The sequence below is a fragment of the Elephas maximus genome, chromosome 7 (genome assembly GCF_024166365.1).
Source record: "Elephas maximus indicus isolate mEleMax1 chromosome 7, mEleMax1 primary haplotype, whole genome shotgun sequence".
NCBI lineage: Eukaryota > Metazoa > Chordata > Mammalia > Proboscidea > Elephantidae > Elephas > Elephas maximus.
The window spans coordinates 10,553,078-10,578,973 of record NC_064825.1 but is presented as its reverse complement, the minus strand read 5'-3'; the positions used below and the strand labels follow the sequence as shown (position 1 = coordinate 10,578,973).

Sequence of the window (25,896 nt, the reverse complement as noted above, 5' to 3'; positions counted from 1 at the left end):
GCATATTTAGGCAGAAGGGAGGTATTAACGATAGATGACAGGGATGAGTGAAGGGAAGAGGATGCTTGATTAAACCCCTCAATTACCAGCCCAGGAAATACAGAGTTTAAGAAATGGGCCACAGAGAGCTATAATCTGTTCTTAAACAAAAACAACATCCTGAAAAGGTTTCAAAAAGATTATCCTCTTAGGATGAAATATTATGGGAGACCTAGAGACCAATTCAGAATTACTCTCCATTTTAATTTTGTGCTCATGTAAACAGAGTTATTTTATGATATGGGAAATCTACTTATCCAAAATGTAGTCTTTCCAAGTGATGCCAGAAATTTTGAGTCATTTGTTATTGGGCAACTAGGTAGTGAACATATTAGCTTTACTACAAGAAAAAAATAAAATAAAATAAGAGGTACCACAAAATGAACATAAGGATTTAGAAAAATATATAAATATTTTATAAAAGTTAAATAATGTAGATTCAGGACATATTGCTGATCTTTAGAAATTGACCTCTAAGAGCAGATATAGCACACTCTAGGTCTTTAGGTGGCACAGTTTGTGCTCGACTGCTAACCTAAAGGTTGGTGGTTTGAACCCACTCAGCAGGGCTGCAGAAGAAAGGCCCGACGATCTGCTTTCATTAAGATGACAGCCAGCAAAACCCTGTGGAACAGTTCTACTCTGTGACACGTGGGGTCACCATGAGTTGGAATTGACTTGATGGCAGCAGGCTTGTTTTTGTTTTTTACTTTGATAATGTCCTTGGTGCCTGTGTTAGAGACCTAAATCAACTATTGGTACGGTCAAATTTGCTACCTCTTACATTATTATATAAATTTTTCTCTTAGAGTGGTTTACAGGGTCTGTTTTGATAGGATTGATTTAACTTAACATATATGACTTTATATCATTAACTTCCAAATGTTTCTGTGTAACTTGGTTCTCTGGAGGGAACATTAACTGGTCCTTAAAGTTTATTATGCAGCCATATTTTGCACATCTCTCTAACACATCTTCAAAAAAACAAAGTCAGCCTTTGAAGCCTTTGGCAGGATGTCAGCAGTGCCTCTGCCTCTGATTCATATGGAGTGTTTTCCTAACGTTTTTCATGATAGTTTCTGGGTCATCCTTACTCTGTGTACAACATTTTGTTTCATTCTTCTGGCATTTCTCACCTTCATAGTGACATTTCCCTGCTACCACCTAGTTAATGTGACTTGTTCTCTAATAGCTTCATGCATTTCATCTTGTTGATTAGCCTGTAAATGTTTTTGTAGGTAGAAATTCTTGTTTTTCCTGTTTTTTGGTACCAACGCTTCCAACTCCAACCTTCACCTCCATTCCCAACATTAATGTCATGGGCCCAGAGAAGGCCTTGAAATAATTTAATTGATTGATTGATTGTTGGAGAGTTATAAGAGAAAAGTATAATTACAAGCAGCTATGAAATTGCTCCCAATAGCTTAAATGATATAAGAGATAACAGAAGAGATGTTTGGAGAGTTGGAGGAAGCCAAGTTTGATAGTATAATAGTGATAGACAAGAAGGTAGGAATACTTCAAGAGACACCCAAGACATCTTAGCTCAAAGACAAGAAAATACCTAAGAATTACATGAAAATTAGAATATTTCTCAGGCATTAACAGAGATTGAAAGGAATTGGTCAATTTTTCTTAAGATGAAGAAAAATTGTCTATTACTGAGAGAATATCAACAGCTTTATTGCTAACATGAGGGATTTTTATTCTCTTAGTGCATTTAAGGGCTGCCTACCAGTTTTTATTCTTATTTTTTTTTTGTCTGTGAACACAGAGATTATCTAGTCCAACCCTTCTTACAGGTGAAGAAACCAGGGCTTCTAATCCTTTTATTCAGGTTCAAACCTCTGGTGATAATTTGCATTTCTAACAAGTTCACTGCTGAGAATTTGCATTTCCATCCCAGATAAACTGAATCAGAATCACATTTTAACAAGATCTCCAGGTGATTCTTATGTATAACTTCCTGGGAACTTTTTAGAAATACAGATTCTCAGCAGGGGTTCCAACTGAAATGAACAGGTTCAAAGCCCTGGGAGAAACTAAGGCATTGAGGGATAAAATAATTTGTCCATGGTCACAAGACAAGTTAGGGACAGAGCTACGTATTCTGCCTCAATTAAACAGATTCCCTAATTCTGATACCCCAATCAGCTTATATAAAATTTTTTTTTTTTTTTGGCAGAAAACTTAGCTCTTCATTTCTGTGGATTTTGTAACATCATGGAATAGATGTTGGTCTGCTGGGAACTACCCAGAATCATGTGTTCTTGTCTGTAGTAAGTTTTGATGGACTTTTATACTCTTTTGGGACAAAAAGGCCTCAAGTATTACAATTGTGTTTACGCTCATAAATGATTTTTCTTTATCTCCCAAGGAGTTCGTACAATGTCGTTATACTGCTTTCACAGTAAATAGCATTTTGAAAAGCTTGTATATGTGGTGCCAAACCAAGAAGTGGAGCGAGAAACTGCTGCATTATTTAAATCACATGCTACTTAAGAGTTAAAAATATTCACTTGCTCTGTGTGTCTCTGCCATGTTGCCATATTTCTTCTACCCATTCTTTCAGCTAAAAGTATTTTAGTACCCATCATGTGCCAGGCAGGTACAGAGGATCGAAAATTAAACAAGAAATGCCTTCACAGAGTTTATAGTTCAGTGAAGGAGTCTTGGTTGCACAGTGGCTAAGTGCTTGCCTGGTTTGGATCCACCAACCGCTCTGTGGGAGAAGAGACCTGGAGATCTGCTCCTGTAAAGATTATAGCCTAGGAAATCCTGTAGGGCAGTTTTCCTCTGTTCTGTGTGTCGCTATGTATTGGAATCAACTCAGCAGCACACAACCACCACCACCTAGTTCAGTGGGGGTTACAGATAGAAAGCAATTACAGAACAGCGTGGTAGGTAAATGCTGCGATTTGTGCGCTGAGAGAATGTGTGTGTGTGTGTTGGGGTGGGAGGGTAGGGAGGAAATAAACACAGAGAGCATACAGTAATGGACTAGTAGTATAGTAATGGGCCAGGAAGAGCTTTCTGAAGAGAGTGATGTCTAAACTAAACATGAAGTAAGTTTAAGTCTTAATTGGGTAGGGAAAAAGGTAAATTGCCCTTCCAAAGAGTGTGTCCTTTGAAGTGAGACAAGAGTGTCATTGTGTAGAATCTTTAACCGTATTCCAATTAAACTCTTCTTTCAGTAAAATTGTTCCTTTTAGCTGTGCCTCAGAAGCTGAGAGATTTGGCTCTAAGCATGTAATATAAGATTAATTTGTGTATATCTAATAGCATTCATCATGTTTGGTTTGTGGCCATCTTCATGTGAATTGCTAATGGTGTGGAAATTTGCAAAGTATTGAATACAATAAAAAAGAAGCAGCTGGATGTTCCAAATATTCATTACCCAGTCAAATTAAGTTTTTAATATTTATAATCTTAATGTTTTTCAAACATAAAAAGAGAGAGAAAAAAGTTGTGATTAGACTCTTACTACATTATTTCAATCTTTGCAGACTATAGTCCCTGACTAAAGCAGGTGATTTTTGTAAAGAATTGTTGTATGGTGGGGTGTCTGGTGGATTATTCTAGGTGGCATAAGATCAATTACATCTGTAATCTGTACTGAGACTGTTGGCATGATTTAGAGGTGACAACCTCTACATGGATTGATATCTTTTCCTGTACAGAGAAAATGTTGCACATTTCATACAGTTATCTTTTTTACCTAGCCTTACATAGTTCTGAACCAAAAGACTGATCAAGGTTTTTCATCTGTATGTTTGTTGATTTTTGTTTTGTTTTTATAAATATATTCCCTATTGGTTTTCTGGTTTTTTAATGAGTTTACCTGGCTTTAAAAGGAATCTCTTGTATGAAGGAGATGAACTTTTAATCTCTGTAGTGTCCAGTTCTGTGACATCCCTTCAGTACATTTTGCCCAGTAACTACTCTACTCTTCCAAGACTTCTAAGACTTTACAATCAACTTCCTAATAGTTGGAAGGCTTTTTGTCTGGAAAAGAAATGTGTCTGAACCAAATATGAGTTTCTGGGGAAGTAAAATTCCCAGAAAGCATTTTCATTTTTCCTCTTAAATGTTTTTGGTTGCGGCAGGAAATAGCACATTATATATTTGATATAAATTGCAGTGGAATCATTGGTGCCGAATATTGGGAATGATAACTTTTTAAAAGAACTTTTTCTTACTCAGAGCCTAGGTGATTGTAAAAGGAAAAATAAGGTTGACTACATTTTTCTCTTTGAAACTCCGAGAAGATGGGTGAATGGTTCAGGATCCCCGGTGAGCCATCCTTGCTAGCAGAGTTCTTTAGGCAGCCGCCCTAACTTTGGAGCCTGGCAACTTCGGTTTTCACTAAAAAGACTGTTGAGAATGAGTCTTGGGATCATCCTTTTTTCATTTTACATTGCTTCAATTAGAATACTCATGATCATGCCAGTTAACTCTATAATATCCCATCATTTAGTAACACCAGAATTTTTTGATCCATCTTCCCTGTTGCTGGAATTTTAGGTTTTATCTCCCCCCCCAAGAAAAATTCTTTTTAAAATTTTAAGTGGTTGCTTTTGTTTATAAGTTATTCTTTAATTTGCAACATTGTTGAGAATTGGACTTTCTTTCTTTCTGAAGTCATTTGAAGGAATAATGAAGAGTGAGACTAAACTGTAAAACTTGATTTTGCCAGATAGTTGGAAAATTGGAGACATGCTTGGGTTGGTGATGATCTTGAATACTGAAAACTAATCAGTGAAAGAAGTTTGAGAGAGAAGCTGATGTGCTTCTGGGGAGCACAAGATGTCGCACATGCAGATTAGCAGCAAGAAAAACATGTTGTATATACACCCTATTTGTTATGGGTGTTTAAAATATTAAATCTGGGAGAACAGAAATAATTTTGTATGTGTTCTAATTTGCTGCAGAGCAGGGATTCTTCACCTGGACTCTCAGGATGAACTTTAAGGAAATCATGAACACCCTGAAATGGTATGAAAATGATGGTGTAGGTGTGCCTGCAGCATAGACAGTTTCATGTGTTTATCTGAGGAAAGCGGTCTATGAGCAAAAGGAAGAAGAGAGAGAGAGGGTTGTCAGAACTTGTTGGCAGTCCTAAAGGATGTGTGCACATTTTAAAGGAGGAAACATGTACAAGGGTCAGTGGTGTGATGTGCCGTCTTTTGCTTTCTATTTCCATCTTAGCACCCCCAGCCTGTCCAACTTACTAGAATTCTGACCTGAGAGGACGTCTTTCCTCTGTTCTTGCAGTTAAGTTTATAGTGAACTCTGAGCCAATCAATCTTTTCTTTGGCGAAATTGTATTTACAAACCTGTTCTTAGTACTGAGCAGCTAGAGAAGAGACTCTAAAGATGTGATACATTTTCACTTCTATTTCTCCATCGGAGAAAAGCTGGGCAGGTTTGGTGAATTGTACTGCAGTAAGTAAGCTCCATTGGGACCGTTGTGGTAGCCTTGTAAATTAAAATTTGTGATAAGGGTCAAGGTGTCTGGCACAATATATTTGAATACCAAAGTACTAGTGCTTACGGATAAGTGTAAAGATTTGTTGCTTTTTGTTATTATTACATGCTCATTTATTAGTAGCTTTAAATTCTTTAGGAAAAATCCAAATTATGTTTACTGATATGAATGCAAGAAGGAGGGTCTTGTACAAACAGGACACAAGCTGGACACTTGGGTACTAGACTCCGCTCTCACAGTAGCTTTCCACAGCTCGTTTAGCAGCTTGCTGTAAAAGGACACTCCGGCGTTTCTGTGTAAATGAGCACTCACTGTTCTTTACCTCCAGTCACCCAACCTCAGCTTGCAGCTAGATCAATTCACAATTTCACTTGGCTTCTTTCCTTTGCATTCCAAAAAAGAGGTTGAAAAGCTAGGCACAGACTCCACAGTAAAGGAAGCGTCCTTTCCTCAAGTAGCGTTGTCCTGGCTTTTGTGAGATTTCTGAGTAGGCTTACACAGTGATGTCAATGCCCTATTTTATGTTGCAGCACATACGAACTTACACATGTACATGAATAAATGCAGCCACTACAGAAGTGAGGGGCACTAACACGGACATCGGGGCACTTTTTGGCTGTGTCTCTTCTCGAGTGTCTGGTGTACAGAATCCCCAGGGATTCCGGTTGCCATTTTATAACTTAATTATTGGAACTGCTTACCTCAGCATCCTTGAAAGTTTAGTGCTCACTCCACACTATGTCTTGTTTCTGAAAAGGGCTACGTACAGCAGGAAAGAAGTTGACAGGTTTTCCCAGCGGATCTTTTTCTTCTCTGATGCTGTGGCCACAGTCGTATCAGACAGGACGGAGAACATGCTTGAGACCTAGTGTAGTGCTTCTGACTGCAGCATCCTTGCACCCCAAGGAATGTGGTTTCCAGGTTGCAGAGAACATTCTGATCTGATTTTATTGGACTTAATTCACACATCATTTATTTAAAGTATGCTGTTTAACAATGAGTGTTCTTACTATTCATGGCAGGTACCAATAATGACTTTCTTTTCTTGTTGTAATATACCATTCGCCACACTCCCTCCCAGACCTTTAAGCCTGTTGGCTAAAGCTTCCCAAGAACTAGAGAGGGGATAAAAACTCAAGTGGAATAAGACCTAGGAGTTCCCTGTACATGGAAAATATATCAGTGAATCAGTCTCGTCCCCTTTTCCATTTTCTATCAATACATAGGAATTTAAACTATGTCTTGGTTTTTTACATAGCAATTTACACTATGTCTGACCCTGCCGGGATGGTCTCAGCAGCATCTGTATTACAACAATAGCTGCTCTAGCAGATATAAGATATGAATTACATGGCATTCTGTGAACCAAGAGACTGGATGACTTACCCTCATGCACCCCTGCATATATTGTTGTTAGGTGCCATCGAATCAGTTTTGACTCATAGCAACCCTGTGAACAACAGAATGAAACACTGCCTGGTCCTATGCCATCCTCCCGATTATTGTTATGCTTAAGCCCGTTGTTGCAGCCACTGTGTCAATCCATCTCATTGAAGGTCTTCCTCTTTTTTGCTGACACCTCTGCTTTACCAAACATGATGTCTTTCTCCAGGGACTGCCCGCTCCTGACAACGTGTCCAAAGTATGTGAGACATAGTCTCACCATCCTTGCTTCTAAGCAGTGTTCTGGTCATACTTCTTCCAAGACAGATCTGTTCATTCTTTTGGCAGTTCATGGTATATTCAGTGTTCTTCTCCAACATCACAATTCAAAGGCATTAATTCTTTGGTCTTCTTTTTTTTTTTTTTTAATAATTTTTATCGTGCTTTAAGTGAAAGTTTACAAATCAAGTCAGTCTCTCACACAAAAACCCATATACACCTTGCTACAGACTCCCAATTACTCTCCCCCTAATGAGACAGCCTGCTCTCTCCCTCCACTCTCTCCTTTTCATCAGCTTCTAACTCCCTCCACCCTGTCATCTCCCCTCCAGGCAGGAGATGCCAACATAGTCTCAAGTGTCCACCTGATCCAAGAAGCTCACTCCTCGCCAGCATCCCTCTCCAACCCACTGTCCAGTCTAATCCATGTCTGAAGAGTTGGCTTCGGGAATGGTTCCTGTCCTGGGCCAACAGAAGGTCTGGGAGCCATGACCACCGGGGTCCTTCCGGTCTCAGTCAGACCATTAAGCCTGGTCTTAAGAGAATTGGGGGTCTGCATCCCACTGCTCTCCTGCTCCCTCAGGGGTTCTCTGTTGTGTTCCCTGTCAGGGCAGTCATCGGTTGTACCTGGGCACCGTCCAGTTCTTCTGGTCTCATGCTGATGTAGTCTCTGGTTCATGTGGCCCTTTCTGTCTCTTGGGCTCGTAATCACCTTGTGTCCTTGGTGTTCTTCATTCTCCTTTGATCCAGGTGGGTTGAGACCAATTGATGTATCTTAGATGACTGCTTGCTAGCGTTTAAGACCCCAGACACCACTCTTCAAAGTGGGATGGCAGAATGTTTTCTTAATAGATTTTATTATGCCAGTTGACTTAGATGTCCCCTGAAACCATGGTCCCCAGACCCCTGCCCCTGCTACACTGGCCTTCGAAGAATTCAGTTTATTCAGGAAACTTCTTTGCTTTTGGTTTAGTCCAATTGTGCTGACCTCCCCTGTATTGTGTGCTGTCTTTCCCTTCACCTAAAGTAGTTCTTATCTGCTATCTAATTACTCCTCTCCCACTTGCCTCCCTCCCTCCCCGCTCTCGTAACCACAAGACAGTGTTTTCTTCTCAGTTTAAACTATTTCTCAAGTTCTTATAATAGTGGTCTTATACAATATTTGTCCTTTTGCAACTGACTAATTTCACTCAGCATAATGCCTTCCAGGTTCCTCCATGTTATGAAATGTTTCACAGATTCCTCACTGTTCTTTATCGATGCGTAGTATTCCATTGTGTGAATATAGCATAATTTATTTATCCATTCATCCATTGACGGGCACCTTGGTTGCTTCCATGTTTTTGCTGTTGTAAACAGTGCTTCAGTAAGCATGGGTGTGCATATATCTGTTCACGTAAAGGCTCTTATTTCTCTAGGATATATTCCAAGGACTGGGATTGCTGGATGGTCTTCTGTTTTCACTGTCCAGCTTTGACATGCATATGAGGCAATTCAAAATACCATGGCTTGGGTCAGGAGCATTTTAGTCTTCAGGGTGACATCTTTGCTTTTCAACATTTCAAAGACATCTTTTGCAGCAGATTTGCCCACTGCAATGTGTCTTTTGATTTCTTGACTGCTGCTTTCATGGGTGTTAATTGTTGACATAAGTAAAATGAAATCCTTGACAACTTCAGTCTTTTCCCCATTTATCATCATGTTGCTTATTGGTCCAGTTGTGAGGATTTTTGTTTTCTTTATGTTGAGATGTAATCCATACCGGAGGCTGTGGTCTTTGATCTTCATCAGTAAGTGCTTCAAGTCCCCTTCTCTTTTCAGCAAGCAGTGGTTTGTCATCTGCATAATGCAGGTTGTTAATGAGTCTTCCTCCAATCCTGATACCCTGTTCTTTTTCATATAGTCCAGCTTCTCGTATTATTTGCTCAGAATACAGATTGAATAGGTATGGTGAAAGGATACCATCCTGACACACACCTTTCCTGACTTTAAACCACGCAGTATCCCCTTGTTCTGTTTGAATGACTGCCTCTTGATCTATGAGCACAATTAAGTGTTCTGGAATTCCCATTCTTTGCAGTGTTATCCATAATTTATGATCCACACTGTCGAATGCCTTTGCACAGTCAATAAAACACAGGTAAACATCTTTCTGGTAGTCTCTGCTTTCATCCAGAATCCATCTGACATCAGCAGTGACATCCCTTGTTCCACATCTTCTTCTGAATCCATCTTGAATTTCTGGCAATTGTATGTCGATACATTGCTGCAGCCGCTTTTGAATGACCTTTAGCAAAATTTTACTTCCTTGTGATATTAATGATATTGTTCAATGATTTCTGCATTCAGTGGGATCACCTTTCTTGGGAATAAGCATAAATATAGATCTTTTCCAGTCATTTGGCCGGGTAGCTGTCTTCCAAATTTCTGGACATAGATGAGTGAGTACTTCCAGTGCTGCATCCATTTGTTGAAACATCTCAATTGGTATTCTGTCAATTCCTGGAGTCTTGTTTTTCACCAGTACCTTCATTGCAGCTTGGACCTCTTCCTTCAGTTCCATTGGTTCCTGCTTATATGGTACGTCCTGAAGTGGTTGAACATGGACCAATTCTTTTTAGTATAGTGACTCTGTATGTCCCTTCCATCTTCTTTTGATGCTTCCTGAGTCATTTAATATTTTCCCCATGGAATCCTTCAGTATTGCAACTCGAGGCTTAAATTTTTTTTTCAGTTCTTTTAGCTTGAGAAATGCTGAGCGTATTCTTCTCTTGGTTTTCCATCTCCAGGTCTTTGCACATGTATTATAACTCTTCCCTTTGTCTTCTCGAACTGCCCTTTGAAATTGTCTGTTCAGCTCTCTGCTTCATCATTTCTTCATTTCGCTTTAGCTACTTGACATTCAAGAGCAAGTTTCAGAGTCTCTTATCTGTATTATAACAATAGCTACCGTAGCAGATGTAAGATACGAATTATATGGCATTCTTTGAACCAAGAGACTGGATGACTTACCCTCGTGCACCCTTGCATATAGTGGGAAAATATTAATCTGTGTGTGTATTGTAAATTTTGTAACATGGGCAGAAGTTGGAGTTTTGTGAAGTTAAGTCTGTGATAGGACAAAGGCAGGTCCTTTGACACTGTGGACTCAGGTAGGCAGACCTGAGTCTGGATCATACCTTCTTCTACAAGCTGTGAACGTTAGGTAAATTACTTAATCTCTCTGATCCTCACTTTTCTTCATGAGTCAAATGAAGATAATTCTTATTTTGCAAGATTATTGTGAAGGCGTAACGAACATAAGACAGACAGCAGTGTATGACATATAATAAAGTAAATGATAGTCATCTTAATAATTAAGAGCAAAACTGTGGTAGAAGGAGCTTTTTAAAAAGTATATACATTTACAAGTATAAAATGTAATGTCTTCTAGAATATTTACATTCCATTATCTCCTTCAGCAAAATCATTCATTAAGCTCTGAGGTACACAAAGCAACAGTCACTATATTTAAAATAGCCTGCGATAATATCCTACAGACTGGGTGGAAATAATGAGTGATATAGTGAAAATGATATCATGTAACATACATACCCTATTCAACATGTGGATGGAGAGTCCATATTACCCAGTTGGAGTGTGGGAAATGCCCTTATCTGTCTGCCTCCTTCTTGTACATTCCCATTACACAGGCATTCAATGAACTGAATCTTTACCTATGCCTTTCAAAGAGCAATCAAGGAGACAGCCTGAATCCTAGCCCTCATAGACTTTACAGTCCAGTGAGAAAGACAGACCATAAAGATGTAAACAGAAGTAGAAGAGAGATGCTAATAAGGGCCATGAAAGATCAAACTGTAGGGTGATGAGAGTGGGATTAGGAGAGTTCACTTTAGATGAGGTAGTTAGAAAAAGCCCCTGTGAGGTGGGACCTGAAGAGTTATTGAAAGCCTTCTCTTTAAGTAAAGAAGGAGTCATTCATTGCTTGACAGTTTATTAAAATTAGAATGACCATGACTGTACAATTATGTATGTTCCTGACAGAGAAAATTCCTCTGGTTCTTTTCATCCCATCATCCCATGTGTCTTTGCTGAGTGTGATGCTTGCTAGCTTCATGGAAGGTGAAGAATATTAGGAAAAGCTGTTGTTCTAGTCCATAAAATGGCAACTCTTTAGAAAGGAGTATGCCAGCATGAAGTTTATGAGAACAGGAAAGTGACGTTGATATGCCTGAGTACTAGAAATAAAGACTGGATTAGGTAATTTGGGTTATGTATTAAAGAAGCACATAGTTCTTTGGGGTTAAGAAAAGAAAACTGTAAATGTATTTTATATTTAATAATTGAATTAGGTATAATGTGATGTAGTAACTCTTTGAACTATAACAACTTTTATAGTTTAAATAAAACTGTTTTTAATTTGTAAAATATAGTAGGCCCTGACAATAAGATGGTTTATTTTTAAACAGATTCTGGTTATATACTAGGTTAAATCCTATTCCCCTAAATAATGAAATTAGCACAGCCCTTCCTTATGAATGGAGCTGCCTTTCCAAAACTGTCTTCTCGACCTCTCAAAACTAAGGTTTCTTGTCTGAGATAAGGCTAATGATAATACCTGCCTCATAAGGCAGTGGAGTTAAATGAACAGTAAGTGTTAACTGTAATCATTGATCGCCTTCATCTTCTCTTTTTCACCAAAGACTAAATTTACTATTGGTCCTTGTTGAGGACCTTCACCTATCAGGCACCCAGGTTGTCTCCAGGGCTTCAACCCCCCCTCCGCCCCTTTTGAACCCCTGCTGAGAATTTACATTTCTAGCAAGTTTCAGGGATGTTAATGCTGCTGGTTAGGGACCAGTTCCAAGAATCACTAGCAGAGCAGTGGTTCTCAAAATTTATTACACGTAAGAATCACTGGGGATCTTGTTAAAATGTAGATCCTGATTCAGTATATCTGGGGGTGGAAATGCAAATTCTCAGCAAAAGTTCTAATCTATTTGAAGCCCTGGTCATCTCTGTCCTCTTATAGCTTCTGTCCTAGGCTCTTCCCCATCAAGGCCCTGAAGTTCACAATATCCCTTCCCTATTGACCCAGATCCCCAGGAATTCTTTCCATTTGTAGGTCCATATCACTGGGACAAGGGCTCAGCTCCCCAAACTTGAGTTATGGTTTTATGGTTCAGTTCATCTTAAGTTAGTAGGTTTTCACCTTATATGATAAAAGCCAGTATAACCCAATTAACCCATTAACAAAAAATGTAAGATGCTTCTCACCATTGGAAGCTGGAGAAGCAGAAACTTACATTTATTATATACCTACCGTGCATATATCGGAAACCCTGGTGGCGTCGTGATTAAGAGCTACAGCTGCTAATCAAAAGATCGGCAGTTCGAATCCACCAGGCACTCCTTGGAAACTGTATGGAGCAGTTCTACTCTGTCCTGCAGGGTTGCTGAGTCGGAATCAACTCGACGGCAACAGGTTTGGGTTTTTTTTAAATGCATATTTCAACTAAATATTGACATCATTTTACAAATTTGGAAGTTGATGCCCTGTGAGTTTAAACCATTTTCCCAAGTTTTAGGCAGTTGCTAGGGGGCAAACCAGGTCTGAATGACTTCAACCCATGTCCTTTCTTCTATACTAGGACTTTTTAAAAAAATATTAACAATAGTTGCATCGCTGTTAAATAACTGATTTTAAAAAGCAAACATTTCAACATTAAATGGGCAGAACAAAAAAGGAGATATCTTTCACATTATGAGATATATATATATATTCCAGAGAAATCACATGTAAAGTTAAAAAAAAAAAAAAAAAGTCCACAATATACTGTGTTCAACTCAAGAGAGGGGATTACAAGCAAGAGCCAAAAACATGAGGTACTTGATATTATAAAATACCTTTGGCAATATACCTTGAGGAAACTAAAGATCTTTCTTAGGCACCCACTTACGGTTTTTCCTAATTTTGTTAGCATTCGGAGCCCCTGGCTCAGTTTTATCTACAGGTCATTGTAGCCTAGATGCTTTCATTTTCCTGCTCTGCCAGTCTAATAACCCTCTCAAAGAAAGCAGTGAGGTTAGACTGCTACTTTAGGAGCTATTTTTAGTGAGCCAGTGAAAGCTTCTAGAACAGAGATCAGCAAATGTTTCTGTAAAGAGCCAGATAGTAAATATTTTAGATCTGGGGCATACTCAACTCTGCTAATGTAGTGGGAAAGCAGCCATGGACAATACATAAGTGAATGGATGTGGCTGTTCCAGTAAAACTTTTTTTATAAAACAGGCACTTTGGCACATTTGACCAACAAGTATAATTTCCCAAGCAAGTCCTGCTTTAGGAATAACCACTTTCTTTTTTATGTTAGTAATCCAAGTCTGTAATCTTGTTGAAAAGCTTTATGTATCTGCAGAATTTATCTTTTTCCCGATTTTGTATACAGGAACCACTTTTTTTCCTGTCTTCAGTCTTTAAGGATCCTCTACCATTCTCCATTGTAAGAGGGTTTTCAAGTTCTTTTAGAACCCAGCATGTAATTCTCAAGACCCAGAGACTTACCTCATTTTCAGCAGCCCACAGGAGCTTCATATAGTCCATTCATTTTAGGTTTCATTTCCTAGATACCATTTTTTCTTGTATCCTTATTAGTCCAAAGTTTTTTCTCTTTAAAAGAAGAAGGAAAAAAAAAAAAAAATATATATATATATATATATGACAGAGAGAAAAGTAAAAATTGAGGATTTGCTTTTTGGCTTTGTTTTCCATCTATTTGAGTTAATACTTCATCTTCTGTGAAACATGAAAGCAAATTTAATTTCAACTTTCTTTAGCATTATTGGTAATTAAGCATTTGGTTATTTTACCCTGGATGTTTGGTCTGTGTCTTAGCCGTCTAGTGCTGCCATAACAGACATAACACAAGTGGTTGGCTTTAACAAAGAGAAATTTATTTTCTCACAGTCTAGTAGGTTACAAGTCCAAATTCAGGGCCTCTGCCTCCAGGGGAAGGCTTTCTCTCACTGTCAGTTCTGGAGGAAGCTCATTGTCCTTAATCTTCCTCTGGTCGAGGAGCTTCTTTGGTGCAGGGACCCGGGGTCCAAAGAATGCACTCTGCTCCTGGTGCTGCTTTTTTGGTGGTGTGAGGTCCCCCACTCTCTGCTGGCTTCCTTTTCCTCTTATCTTTTGAGAGATAAAAGGTGATGCAGGCCACACCCCAGGGAAACTCCATTTACCTTGGATCAGGGAGGTAACCTGAGTAAGGGTGGTATTGGAATCCCACCCTAATCCTTGCAACATAAAATTACAATCACAAAACGGAGGACAGCCACACAATACTGGGAATCATGGCCTAACCAAGTTGATACACATATTTTTGGGGGGACCCAATTCAATCCATGACAATTTGCTGACAGCAAACTACCCTGAGTCCAAAGTCTAGTGCAATGCTGGGAGACCACCATTTCCACTGTTACTGCATGTCTTATGGAACTTGGTGTTTTTGTCTTGGGGCCACAGTAATTTGCTTAACTGATCTATGTACTTTGTTGAGGGTTAGGTTTTGACATCTCTCAAAGTTTTAAAAAGGTAATAGTTTTATGTTATTGCAAAAAAATCCACTTCTGTGTAATGGAAGAATGCACAGTGGTGGAAGAATACCTAGGAGGGCACTTAACCCAGAGTGAGATGGTCAGAGAGAGCTTCCCAGAGGATATGACACCAGAGCTGAGTTAGGTGAACCCCAAAAAAGAAGGGAACAAATGGTGAAGCATAAACTGGTTGCCGAGGCACGGAGAAAACTTAGATGGATTTGAGAGAAATAAATGACCAATTAAATTCAGGATGTAAAGGAGAAGGTGGTTCAAGGACGGCTTCCAGGATTTTAGTGGGGTAGTACTATTCACTCAGAAGGGAAGTATAGAAGGAAACACAGATTTGGGGAAAACATATGATAGTGGGGGCATGTTTAGTTTGAGGTGCCTTTGAAAATGCAGGTGGAGATATCCAGGAATTGGTTGAATATGTTGATCTGGTGGTCAGGAAAGAAATTTAGGCTGAAGACGTGTATTTTTAAGTTGTTATGGAAGACAGTGAAATATTGAACAAGATGAGAATACTGAAAACGAGTATGTAAAATGAGAATAGTAGAGGGCCAAAGATAAAACCAGGAAAAATCAACACTTAAGTAATGGACAGAGTAAGAGGACACAAAGAAGGTACAATCAAGGAGGTGTAGTAGTTACCTATTAGTACTTGAAATTTAGTTGATTGCCCAATTACATCTCAATACAGTAGTTGCAGTAACGGTAAAATTTTAACAGTCTGCTGTCCATTAACTCAGCACAAGTCATTTTTGGGAAAATGAGTTACTGGGTTTAGCCATAATTTGATCGTTTATGTAATTTTGAGAAACATGCAATACCAGGATTTAGAACACCCGGCACTTACATCATTAAAAACAGAAACAGAAGATTGGTCAGCAGACAGGAGCCCGTGTACCCCAGACTCCCCTGAGTGCTCGCCTCTGTAACTCTGTTGGAAATTTAATTAGAAGGAAAATCTGTTGCAAGTTTGCCTTCTGCATTGCAGAGGTAGTAAATCTCAGGGCATAAAGCAACCTCAACAAAGTCCCGATTTCTACCATTCAGACAAATGGACATTTATCAAATGACTTTTTTATTCAGATCTTTTCCAGAGATGAAGAAGGCAAACAGCCCCAGACCTCAAAAAACTGCTAATTTAGTAGGCATAGTGAAGTAGGCACACAAATTCCTGTCCTATCATTCAGGATCCATGCCACAAGAGGCACAAACAGCACACAAAGTGGAATTGTGCAACAGGGGAACTTTGAGGAGGGGGTGATGTTTGAATTGGGTTTTGAGGATAGGAAGGATTTAGATAGTTGGAGAGCAGGAAGGGGAATTCCAAATGGGGACCCAAGAAGTTGAGAGCATGTTCAGGGAATGAAAAGTAGGCCAAAAGAACAGAGGGTGCATAATGCAGAACAGGTTACAGAGGCAGACTTATCCCATATTGCTATATCCTAAAGGATTATACTAAACAGCCTTTCTGGGGAGCTACTGTAAACTTTGTGAAGAATTTTAAGCATCAAGCTGTGCTTTACAAAGACCACTCTGCTAAGTACACACAGGGCAAGCAGGAATGGAGGGAGTGTGCTGCATGGGAGATGGGAACAAGAACCTTGATCTAAGAGTACATACTTGTTTTTAAACTTCTTCCTTTTTTCTTGGGTTGGAGAGGGAGGAGAGGGGGAGGTGGGCATGGAAAGCACTATTAAATGGCTTCCTTTAGAAGCCTAATATGTAAAAGCAAAAAAGTGAAACTATTAGAAACTTTGACAGATTTCCCCATGTGGTCCATGGAGCACAGTTCTTGAGTCTAAAACAGTGATTCCCCACCTTTTCATCATCATGACGGACTTTCATTTTCAAACGTTAAGGGTCCCATGTTTTGAAAGATTTTTGTCTTTCAAAGAAACTTAGTACTTTTACACATTTGTTTTATTTGAGAAGACAAAGTCTTCAATTCATCTAACCTTCTGAACTGTCAAGTGTTTACAAAGGTCAGTTAATGTAATTCTAGCCAAAATCAAAGAAATGCAACACATTAATTGGCACACGATTGCAGGTTTTTTGAATTAACTAAAAATAGCCCACAGCCCATCTGTCCTGACCTAAGAACTCTCCTCCTCCCCACACTTCTGTAGAGCTCAGCCATCGAAAGAACAAACACCTTCTGTATATGCTTCTGAGCTTTGTGGAATTACAAAGAATAATTGACATATATCCAGCTCCCCAGGACTGTTTTCTTTAGATTTATTTTATTCTCTTTCTTATTGCAAAGAGTAATATAGGCTTATCACAAAAAAAATCAGAAGATATATATACTAGCAAAAAGAACAGTAAAAAAAAAAAAAAATCCAGATCGTTTTCTGTGCAAATATCTTTTTTTTTTTTTTTTTAGCAAAGACGGGCTCTCCTTTCATATTGGTTTTATAACTGTTTTCAGTGTTAATAAGGAAATTTCTGCAACATTGTTTTTACTGGCTGCATAGTATTTATATTTTCATAATTTCTTTAATTAAACCCTTATGGCTGGAGTTTTCAGTTTCCAGCTTTTTGAAATTACAGATCGCTTTGTCTTGATTATCCTTGTAGCAAAATCATTATAACCAAAAAAAAAAAAAAAAAAAAAAGCCATTGCCATTAAGTCGATTCCAACTCATAACGACCCTATAGGACAGAGTAGAACTGCCGCATAGGGTTTCCAACGAGCGGCTGGTGGATTCAAACTGCCAACCTTTTCGTTAGCCGCCTGAGCTCTTTACCACTGTGCCACCAAGTGCTCCAAATTATTTCCTTGGGATAAATATCCAGGAGAGAAATTGCTGTCTTTACATACTTTAAAGACTTTTGAAAGGTGCTGTCAAATTGCCCTCCAGAAAAGTTGTACTAATAGTTTTTATTCCCATCCAGGAGTTTACATTCTGGTTGGGAGCAAGATGCATAGAGGTTAAAAACAAAAAATCACTCTAGCATCAGAAAGTAGCAGTTCTAGGTGCAAAATGACTAATAAACAATTAGAGCTATAGGAATTTAAGAGGAAGTTGAGATGGCTCTTGAAAGGCTAGGGAGGACCCTGAAGGAGGGAGGGAGTGCCACATTCACAGAGAGAAGCAGGTGGGAAAGCAGGAAGAGTGTCCACTGATCTTAAGAGTAAAGACCATGAGTGAGGAGAGCTGGGAAGAAGGACTGGGAGGGAAGACTGACACACACATTGGGTTTCCAAGGCTGTAATCTTTACAGAAAAAGACTGCCACATTTTTCTCCCTCAGAGCAGCTGGTGGATTCAAAAAGCCGACTTTTTGGTTAAGAGCCAAGTGCTTAACCACTGCACCACCATGACACACCAGCCATTACTAATTAAGTCTCTTTTTACTTGGACTATTGAAAGATTTATAGCTCTAAATTCTTTTACTTTGGTTGTTTTTACAGCCGTAGTGGAGCTTTTAGTATTCTGAGCCATGCTTTTCCTTTTTAAGTTGTGTTCTATTAACCGGTATGTTGTGCTGTCTTAACATTAAGCAGTATTGTGGTTATTTTTTATACTTGTCTCATAAATTTGAAGAATGTGGAAAGAGTTCAGGCCCTGATGGCTCAGAGAAATACTGATAGAAAGATAAAATGCAGAGCTCAGGCTCAGATTCTCTGTCCTGTTTTTGGACCACTACCTAGTTGTCAGGCACATTGTGAGCCACTTTACCTCCTTTGGTCCAGTGGAGGACCTTTATTTCATGAGGAGAACTCATAGGGGTGTTACAGCCTACTTCCAACCTAGATTGCATTTCATTCTTAAAGCAGACCTGTTACCTTCAGAATGTTCATCCATCCATTTGGTCAGCTGCACCAATGGTGTGCTGCTGTGGGGCACCTAACAGAACCTTTGATTGAAAGAGACAAGAGCCCCCTCCAGCACTTCCAGAAAATAATTTAAGAACCAACTAACTAGAACTCACTAGTATACCATCTTAGGCTGTTAATAGATCATAAAGAAGCCCTAGTCCTTAATTGTATCCAGTAAACTCCTAGTGAGCATTACCATATTTTTATGCAAATAACACATACCTTGTATGGTTTTTACTAACCACCCATTATTTTCCTAGACATGCTATGCATGTCATATGTGTGTGGATGTGTTATATGCGAAAGTATGGTTAAAAAAAGGGGTCAGAAACCTTCTGCTTTATTCATCAGGATGTAACTAAAACAGAAGCGTCCAGTGCTGCTCCATTTGAAAGAGGCCTTTTCTGAAGAGACTAGATTGTAGCCATATTTTGCCTTCTGTTTACTAATTGCATTCTAGGTTCATTTCATTATCACCTTTTTTGGTGAATCATCTATGGAATACCCATACTATTGCCTAATAATTAATGTCTGTACAAATTATCATTTACTTGCTGTATAAAGTAGTATAGATTGCCTTTCTGTAATTTGAACTGGTCCACAAAGCATCAAAGCTGCTAATTGTGAAAATATTTGGGCTACATCAGTTTCCCGTCTTCCTTTATCATCTGAGCCATCTGTTCTTGCAGGGAATGGAACGTGCAGGAGCCCATTAACAAAGGGTGCATTAGTATAGTCCACTAATGAGGCTGTCTCTGATGATTTGTTCTGAGACACATTTGAAATATAGGCAAAGGCAGAAGTCAGTATTGTACCAAATAAATCATGGCTGCGGCCCAGTGGGATTGGCCCAGAGCTGTCTGGACTCATAAACAGATTAAGGCTCAATACTTTTTTTTTTTTTAATTATTTGAATTCTTTGCTGACTGAATTCCCATCATGGAGTAGTCTTTCATGTTCATCTCTCCAGGCATCCTTTTAAAATTCAGTTGCTTGAGGGCTTAAATAACCTCCTGGTGTCATTTATTTAGTTTGTCTTTCCTCCAGTACTGAGAGAGAATGGCTGAGTCTCACAGCCTTGGGTACTTCTGGGAGGTGAACGGGGAATTAGTGTACAGTTCTACTTTACGCTGGTCAAATAGGGATATGCTGATCAGTCACCTGTGCCTTGACATCCAGGCTGTCTCCTTATAGAGTGATGGAGTCCATTGTAACTTCAGTGGTTTGTTCTCTTTTGGAATACACCGTATGTTTGGGATGTAATATTTCTGTGATGATAAATTTTATGCTTATTATTATATACAGTCAGTGTAAGAATATTTGAAAGGGAGTGAAATGGTTTATAGACAGAAAGGACGCTAACATTCACTGAGCAGTACTAGGTGCTCTCATTTATTTAATTGCATGTAATTCTCACAACAATTCTGCTAAGTAAGTTAGTGTAATCTTCCTCTTTGCAGAAAAGGAAACTGAGACTTAGAAATATTAGTGACTGGCCAAAGTCTCACATTGTGTCTACTCCAAAGCCAATGCTCTTTCCACAACTAATTCTTTCAGTCACTCTCTTCTGGATGTTGACTTAAATGAGACATTTGGATCTGGGTTTGAATCTCAAGGATGTAATCTGGGACAAGTCATTTAACCTTTCTTAACCTTATTATAGAATAAAGCTAATGTTCCCCCCACCAACAGTTTCCATGAAGATTAAATGACGCGATATTTGTGAAGTCGGTAGCACAATGCCGGGCCCTTAGTAATCCCATAATAAATGGTAGCTACTGTTACTGCTAGTGTATAGGTTTTTTATTTTATAGAATGACTGCTGTCTGGAGGCTCTGTATCCAATAATTAGGTCATTTTTAAACTTGATATTTCAAAATGCTTTGAATATGTTGTTTTGCTTTTTCTATTTTTATCAAGTGATTTTTTCTGCCTTCTCACATTAGCTTTACTTTTATGGTTTATGCCTTGGGTATATGCAGAATACTGAAATAATATTTATGTTTGGGTTAGACTATTTATAAGGAGCCCTGGTGGCACAGTGGTTAAGTGCACAGCTGCTAACCAGAATGTCAGTGGTTCGAACCTGCTAGCACACTCCGTGGGAGAAAGATGTGGCAGTCTGCTCCCATAAAGATTTACAGCCTTGGAAACCCTATGGGATTGTTCTACTCTGTCCTATAGAATTGCTATGAGTTAATCGACTTAATAGCAGCAGGTTTGGTTTGGTTTGAGACTATGTATATATGTTAGATATTAATTTTTAAATGGGGAAAATCAATTTGAACTCTTAAGCAATTCATAATGTAATATTTCAAGTTCTATTTTCTTTGTGATCTGTATGACAGAATTGAATGTAATAGAGATAGTAGAATCAGTACCTGGTATTCTGGTATGTTAACCAGGAAATTGCTACCTAAAAGATAAACCTAACTTTAAGTAGGTATGGTTTGATATGGTAGACCAGTCTGAAGGCCCTGTGGGGTTTCTCAGCATCCTTAAATTGGGGGTAATATAGCCATAGCTTCCTCGAATTATTGTGAGGATCATATGATACAATGTGTGCCATGAACCCTGCACTGTGGCAGGCCCTTTCTCCTCATCCACTGATGTGAAAGTACTTACTTATGACACAGGTAGCCTGATGTTACGGTTTCTTTCCCTCTTGAATAATTATACTGCTGTTACCAACTATGTGTTATTGATTATTTTGTCCTATTTGGTTGCTTTCATAATGATGAATTTAAATATCTTAAAATATAAATAATTGGATTTTTTTCCCACCAGTGATACCAAGAAGCAGCAGGGAATGAGAAAAAGGAACAATAGTAAAATAGAAGACACGGGACCACCAAGTCGTAATAGAAAAAAGGCCAAGTGGGAGACATTAGAGCCTTTGGATACGGGCCTATCTTTAGCAGAAGACGAAGAGTTGGTGTTACATCTACTTAAAAGTCAAAGCTAAATAGTTCCTGCTTTTGTCTTCTTCTTGAAACCATGGGTCATGATTGTGTGGACAAGAAGTTGGAAATAATTGGCTTTAGGTCATTCCAGTAACACAAGTCCTGCACCCAAAGGACCCATTCTCCAGACAGAAGTGATTGTTTGTGTAAGCCACTTTCGCGGGACGTGGTTGCTCCCTCACACAGTAAACCCAGAGTTAGAGTGGACTCTAACATTTCCTGATCACATTTTCCAGCATGTGCTCTGTTAGACTTTATCCGTGGGTTCCTAAATCTCGTCACTGGAAATGCTTCCTTTGTTTTACCATCAAGTTCCAGAGATCCTATTCCATTGTTTGAAATTCCCGTCTTGCTTACCATTCAAAAATTTCTATGTATTGTTGAACAGAATTGCTAACAATTTAGTTGTATTTAATACCTCCAGAGTATGATGGACCAGCCCTGAGAAAAAAATGAGTATTTTTAAATTGAGATGATAAAAAAAATAAACATATTTCCTATAAAATAAAATATGAATGTTTTCATTGTGTCCAGTAATAGAAGAACTCCCTGAAGGGGAGGTTTTTTAGGTTAAAGATTTAGGTTAGGTTAAAATGCTTTGCCAGTGCCTGCAACAGTGAATTCATCATGTTGTCGAGTCACTCTTCTCAAAGTTATCACTCAACACTTGCAGACTTGTAGTGTTAGGTCCTGAATCTGAAGACCTTGTGACTTAAAACCTCATCTCTTACTTAGGGCACATTAGCGTTAGGTCTTCTGCACCTGTCCTTTTCAGCAGGTGTACAGATCCCCACCCAGAGCCAGGTTCTGATAATGAGTCAAAAGCAAAGCAAGACAGAGTCTCTTTTTTGTTACAAATAACTCCCAGATTCTTCAAAGAAAAAGGACATGGTAAAGAAATCTGGGCCTTGGCGTGAAACCAGTGATTTTATCATAGATTTGTCACGCTCTCACTATTCTTTTCTTACTTCCCACGTCACATAATAATACAGAAAAATAATTCCAGTGACAGGTGCAAATCAATTCTGAATCCGAGGAAGGCAACTGATGGCAAATGCTTACTGAGTTAAATGGACAGTAATAAACCGAGGTAGTTTTAAAGAGCTACTTAGCACATTGCTCCATCACCTGCGGTAGGAACGATACAGAGTGATGACATGGTTATAAAAGGAGGGAAAAGAAAGCCAGATGAGGAAGAAATTGGGAGTATAACAGCCTGTGAAGATTTTTAAATTAAGGTTTCTGGGGAAGAATCTGTTGGCCTTGAATGTTCTCAAAGGATGTATGATGCAAAAGTGGATAAACTAAAGGTTTACCATTGAATTCACTCTGCGGTTTTAGATTTTGTTTTTTCTAACCCAAATAAAGAATTACGACATTTAAATTATTCTCTTCATCTGAACATAGAATAAAATATAAGGTTCTTGGCTCACTGTAAGTCTATACTCAAAAAATGGATATATACTGAAGAAGTCCAAATTAGCTACTGTTTTTAGCTACCCATTGAGCTTTTTGACCCACCCCCCTTTTTTGTGGGAGTAGACCCTATCATGTCTTGACACCCACGGTGGGCACATGACCCAAATCTGGCCAGCTATGGTAACCCATTCTCCTAGACAGAGAGATTGGACCAGGGGTGAGTATAATACCGAGGCAGGGACGACTAGACTCCCGTAAGAGTGAAAGGCAGATGGTAGACATAAGTTTCTTACGTGGGGAGTTTACTAAAGGAGGAGGGTGTGACTGAGGCTGATGCTGAGAGGCTGTGCAACACCTGGAGGTGAGCAGAGTAAAGAGAGAAGAGCGAGCCCTGAGGGCATCACACAAGCTGCTGTCCCTGGGCTTCCCAGTTCTGTTGCGAGTCAGTACGTTTCTTTTTTACAAAACTACTTTGGTTGTAGTCTGTCCCAAGAACAGAAGGGATCCTACTAACATATACATTTTAGGGGATTTTAGTTTGTTGATTTTGAAAAGTAGAACATCAGAACGGTGTTGATGGAAAACTCAATATTACGTGATAAAAAAAAAACTGTTGCCATGGAGTCGATTCCAACTCAGTGACCCTTTAGAACAGAGTAGAACTGTTCCATAGCGTTTCCAAGGAGCGGCTGGTGGATTCGAACTGCCGACCTTTTGGTTAGCAGCCAAGCTCTTAACCACTGCATCCTCAGGGCTCCAACAACACATAATACTGTATTACTGTTTAGCAAGCATCACTCCTGCCCTTTCCCTCCTTTGGGCTTACCAGAAGCACTCACTTTTGTTGGGCTTGGCCTGGCGGCTTGCTTTAGCCAATGGAATGTGGTGGCAGTGACCATGCATGGATTGTCAGCAGAGACCTTAAGATGCATTGGCATTTCCTTCAGCCTGGGCCGAAAATGAGAAGACACGAGAAGCAGACCTGCAGCCACCCTGCAGGCACCACAGCCAACTCTCAAACCTGTGGACAAGAAATAACTATTGCTGTAATCCACCAAGACATGGGAGTTTACTTGACAGCGTTATCACAGTAAAACCTGACTAACACACAAAGTGAGAGAAACGTGTAACCAATGAAAAGAGCATTCATTAATTCAATAAATTCAGTGACTACCACATACCAGCCCCTGTACTTGGGAGAAACACAGTTCCCTGCTCTGCTGTCATATACTAGGGGAAAGGGAATTAAATCCATAATTCAGTGCACCACGAAAAGACAGGAAGATGAAGATCATTCCATGAGTGAGGGAGCTGTGGCAGTAATGCTAGAAGGAGGGCAGACATAGGAAGTTGCTTGGCCTTGGACCCAGAGACTAATTCTTGGGTGATGTTTAACCCAGGCAGAGAGGCCATCATCAGACTCGCTCATATAAAATGATCCCTAAAATTGCTTAAGTCTGATAGCAGATTTACCCAGCAGCAGAACCCTTTGGAGGACTGCCATCTCATAAGCTTAACATGGCATTTTAGATTTAGGGCCATAAAAAATGGATAAGTTTAATTAAATTTAATTAATTTTGTTATACAACATTTGAAATACCCTGAACGTGTAAAGTCATCTTTATGACTATTAGAGGCTGCCAGAGGATACAGATGTTCCTGGGAAGTACTGGGAGAACTGGGGGGACAGGGGGAGGTAGGAGTGTAAGTAAGGAGGAGAAGCCTGCAACCAAGATTTGAAACCCTGTTTTATATTTTCTTTAAGACTGTTTTAACTAGACATGAAATCATGGAGTGATTTTCTTCCACAGCCCGTGCTGATTGGGTAGCTCAGGGCAGATGAGTTTTCTACCATGTCGCCTAGCGCCTGCTGAATCAGGGATTGGCAGCTAACCCAAAGGCTAGCCTCTAGCCTATGAGAGAGAAAAAACTGGCCAAAAACAGGGATGAATTGGGTGAACAATATTCTTAATCTCAGAGACTGAAATCTAGACAGTGAGCAAAAATAGGAAAATTTATGAGATAGACCTGGGAGCACATTATAAATGAAGTCAAGAGAAGTGAAGCAAAGTTATAAATGGACACAAACACTGGCAAAAAGTTAAAGAGAAATGGTATGGGATCCAACTGGTCATGGGAAGCGAAGCTAGTTAAGTGCAGAATAGTGAGTCGTGTTCAGGCAGAATCGCCAAAGGGAAGACCTGCAGACACCTGTTGCAGAGGACTCAGAGCCACACTGACCTACTTCCTGTCACCATGAGGCTTAACATTCTCGTGGGTCTTAAGAGTTCTGTGCCAGCTGTCTCCATTTCCTGAGGTGTAAGACCCTGTTGCCTGAGTGAGTCTTGGGTTCTTTGTACCCAAAAGAACTTCAATAAAACTCAAAATAGTCCAATACAGTGCTTCTTAGACACTGATGTGCAGAGGGATTGTTACATAGGCTTGGATGAACAGGGTATCTTTTTAAAGTGTACATTCTGAATAGTAGGTCTGGGGGGGCCTGAGATTCTGCATTTCTAACAAGCTCCCAAGTGATACTGCTGGCCCCTGACCACATTAGAGTAGGAAAGCTCTAATGGAATTCATGTTGTTGTTGTTAGGTGCCATCAAGTTGGTTCCGACTCATAGCAACCCTAGGCACAACAGAAGCGAAACACTGCCCGGTCCTGCGCCATCCTTACAGTCGTTATGCTTGAGCTCATGTTATGCTTACAGCCACTGTGTCAATCCACCTTGTTGAGGGTCTTCCTCTTTTCTGCTGACCCTGGACTCTGCCAAGCATGATGTCCTTTTCCAGGGACTGATCCCTCCTGACAACATGTCCAAAGTATGTAAGATGCAGTCTCGCCATCCTTGCTTCTAAGGAGCATTCTGGTTGTACTTCTATGGAATTCATAG

At 39.5% G+C, this 25,896-nt stretch overlaps 1 protein-coding gene across 2 annotated transcripts in view; it reads left to right on the top strand.

The window, feature by feature from the left end:
- DDX10 (DEAD-box helicase 10) overlaps window positions 1-25,896 on the top strand; it is a 714,899-nt gene that overhangs the window by 350,414 nt on the left and 338,589 nt on the right. The window contains exon 18 of one of the 2 annotated variants that reach the window (XM_049889361.1): window positions 21,404-22,895. The exons of the other annotated variant lie outside the window; for it this stretch is intronic. Coding sequence (XP_049745318.1) covers window positions 21,404-21,581 — 178 coding nt within the window. The 3' untranslated portion in view covers window positions 21,582-22,895. Of the gene's footprint in view, window positions 1-21,403; window positions 22,896-25,896 lie in introns of those variants that run through there. 2 annotated transcript variants of the gene reach the window in all.